The following is a 3,364-nucleotide window of genomic DNA, read 5'->3' on the forward strand; positions in this document are numbered from 1 at the left end:
CGTAGCTTCACTCACTAGGGTTTGGCTTCATATACTAGAACTTCCATCCACTACCTGGCTTCACTCACTAGGGTTTTGCTTCACTCACCATGACTTCCAATTTGCCTAACCTCCAGTTAGGACTTCTCCTTGCTAGTCATCTAGTCCTAACTAGACTACTCTCTTCCAAACATCAAGTCCTGTTTGGATTAACCCTTATTCAAACTGACTAGACTTGGATGCATTGTCAAACATCAAAACCCTAGAGGTCAATTGCACCAATAGACGTGACGAAAGAGAAGGATGACATAGGAAGCAAGTTGATAGGCTCGGTACATCTAAGGGATGAAAAGCTATGGAAGAGTACACCAACGAACTAGAAGGACGCGCAACAAAACATTCGAGGGATGAGAAGATAAAAGGAAGTCTGCTCGAGGAGAAGGTCGGAGTTAGGTTCGGATGAGCTCAACTCTGGATAATCAAAGCATCACCCACACAAAGAAAGTTTGAAAAAGTCAACTCTAAAGTTGACTTTGGATCAACAAGCCGTTGGAGTGAAGAAACTTAAAAGTATGGAGGAACTGAATTTTGTCTAAATTTTTTTTAACTATAAGTGTAAGATATGTAGATATCAAACTCATATATATATATATATATATATATATATATATATATATATATATATATATATATATATATATATATATATATATACACAAAATTGTTATTCTGCAGACTCGTTGCTGCACGACTATGCAGACCCAGGGCATCTAGATTGAATCCAAGCGCTTGGATTCAATATAGATGCCTTGGATTCAATCAGAAGGTTTTTGTTTTGTTTTTTTTTTATATATTTGGGGTATATTATATGTATTTAGCGTTTAAGATTTTAGAATTTAAGGATTGAGTTATAGTTAGTTTAAGCCAATAAGATTTTTCCTCTAGGGTTCAAGCTTTTCTCTTGAGTTATAGTGTTTAAGATAAAAAATTTCAGATACTCACAGGATATATTATATATATTTAGCATTTAAAATTTTAGGATTTAGGGGTTGGGTTGCAATGGGTTTAAGTCAATAAAATTTTTTCCTCTATGGTTCAAGTTCCCTCTTAGATTATAGTGTTTAAGATAAAAAATTTTATATCTCACGAGATATAATATTAGATTTTTTAAAAGAAATGTTCATTTAAAAAAAATATTGGAATCCAAACGCCTAGATCGCTAGGTGTGCACACACGCGCGACGTTTGTTCCGCAACAAACCCCCCGGATTGAATTTAGGGTGCTTATATTGAATCTAAGCACCCTAGGTCCCCACAGTCACACAACAAGTCCACAGTATAGTAATTATATATATATATATATATATATACACACGAAAATATTACTCTACGGCACACATCTGTGCGGATCAGTTCGGTGGATCGATCCACTGATCGATTCAGCTCCGCTGGATCGATCCAGCAGGCGCGAGAAGACGAAGTAGGGCTGGATCGATCAGTGGATCAATTCAACCCCGCTTGCTGGTCTTCTTGCGTGCGATGGATCGATCCAGCAGGGGCTAGATCGATTCAACCCTTGTCTTCTCACACCCGTCTCGCAATCGTAAACAATTTCGGCTGCAATCCAGCCCAAACAGCTGTCGGAATCCCTTGGGTTCACCTTCCCCTCCGGTTACAGTAAAGTTCGGGGGCAGGCGGTCGGAGGCCGCCGACGGTGAAAGGGTGCGATTGGCATGACGGGCGCGAGAAGACAAGCGGGGTTGAATCAATCCACTGATCGATTCAATCCCGTTGGATCAATCCAACAAGCACAAGAAGACGAAGCGGACAGGGCTGAATCGATCAGTGGATCGATTCAGCCCCGTTGGATCGATCAATGGAACGATCTAGTACTAATTTTGATGTGCGCTGTACCAAATCGCACAGAGCGTGTCACAAGGTAGCTTCTCTCTCTCTCTCTGTGTATATATATATATATATATATATATATATATATATATATATATATATATATATATATATATCCTAAAATAACGGGTTAACTTGGGCATGAGGTCGATACATTTCAACATGGCCGGCCCATTTATTTGTTTTCCTTTTTTCAGGGAATCTGCCCCGTTTATTTACGCAAAAACTTACCTAATTATTATTTGCATTACCTAAAATACCCATAGAGTGCCGATAGATCCTTTATAAAACTAAACCCTAGCGACACAGTCCGCTTCCCCACTACTTTCCATTTCGATCTCCTTCTCCCTTTTCGATCTCGCCGGAGCAATGTCGTCCGCTGCAGATGCGTCACCGGAGAATCTCAAACACGCCGTCTGGGCTCAGATCCGTATTGCGGACAATCGCGACGTGCCCAACGTCTGCCGGCTCATCAGGCAGATGGCGGAGTTCGAGCGGTTGACCCATCTCTTCTCAGCCACCGAGGCCTCCCTCTCGGCCACCCTCTTCCCCTCTCCCGCACCTCCCCCCTTCCGCTCCTTCACCGTCCTCATCCTCGAGCTCTCCCCTACCCCGTTCCCTACCTCCGACGCCGACGCAGGTTTCTCCCCGATCGTGCGCCAGCTCCATCCGGACGCGCCGGCGGAGGATGCTGAGGCTGGGGAGTTCGCGTCTCCTCGTGGTGGGGGAGCGGTGGTTGTGGGATTCGTTCTGTGCTTCCCCAACTACTCGTCGTTCCTAGCGAAGCCGGGGCTGTATGTGGAGGACATTTTCGTGCGGGCGGCATGGCGACGGAGGGGCCTGGGGCGGATGATGCTGGCGGCGGTGGCGCGGCAGGCTGCACTGCTGGGGATGGGGAGGGTGGAGTGGTGCGTGCTCGACTGGAACGTTAACGCAATCAAGTTCTACGAGGAGATGGGCGCCGAGGTGTTACCGATGTGGAGGATCTGCCGGCTCGCCGGACCGGCATTGCAGGCTTATCGTCTTCAATTGCATGACAAGGAAGGTGAAGCTGTGGCCAAAGAGGAGTAGCCATTTTTTCTCTTTTCTATGACAATAAGAGATTTAGTTTGTTGGCTATGTACGGCCTTTCTTTTATCAATTCAAGAAAAAAGGTTTTTAAATAAGGACCTGAAATTTACTTGCGTGTGGTAGGGTTTTTGAGTAATCTCAAAGTTGAATCGTATACTTTAATTTTAGCAGAGATTAATTTTTTTATTAGATTTTCATTGCTAAGTGTAGGTAGCATTGTTTGTTGGTTGTTCACGCGGTTTTCAAAATCAAAACACATATAAAACGAGAAAAAAAAAAATCAGCTCTCCTTTGTAAAAACAGAGAGTGAACGATACTCTTTTCTTTTGTACGCTTTTATTTGTAAATAGAAGAGATATTGTGATAATTCGATGGGCATGATTCACTATTAATTATCCTCGAAAAAC

The 3,364-nt window shown here is 43.2% G+C and overlaps 1 protein-coding gene across 1 annotated transcript; it reads left to right on the plus strand.

Moving 5' to 3' along the window:
* Window positions 1-2,179: 2,179 nt before the first annotated feature.
* Window positions 2,180-3,052, plus strand: LOC121973197 (probable acetyltransferase NATA1-like). The gene has a single exon (XM_042524767.1). The coding sequence runs from the start codon at window positions 2,256-2,258 to the stop codon at window positions 2,955-2,957; it is 702 nt and encodes a 233-aa protein (XP_042380701.1). The 5' UTR covers window positions 2,180-2,255; the 3' UTR covers window positions 2,958-3,052.
* The last annotated feature ends 312 nt before the right edge of the window (window positions 3,053-3,364 follow it).

Source organism: Zingiber officinale, chromosome 4A, assembly GCF_018446385.1.
Source record: "Zingiber officinale cultivar Zhangliang chromosome 4A, Zo_v1.1, whole genome shotgun sequence".
Taxonomy (NCBI): domain Eukaryota; kingdom Viridiplantae; phylum Streptophyta; class Magnoliopsida; order Zingiberales; family Zingiberaceae; genus Zingiber; species Zingiber officinale.

Bases quoted from the DNA above. Each gene is read 5' to 3' on its own strand.
- LOC121973197 (XM_042524767.1), top strand. From the start codon at position 2,256: ATGTCGTCCGCTGCAGATGCGTCACCGGAGAATCTCAAACACGCCGTC.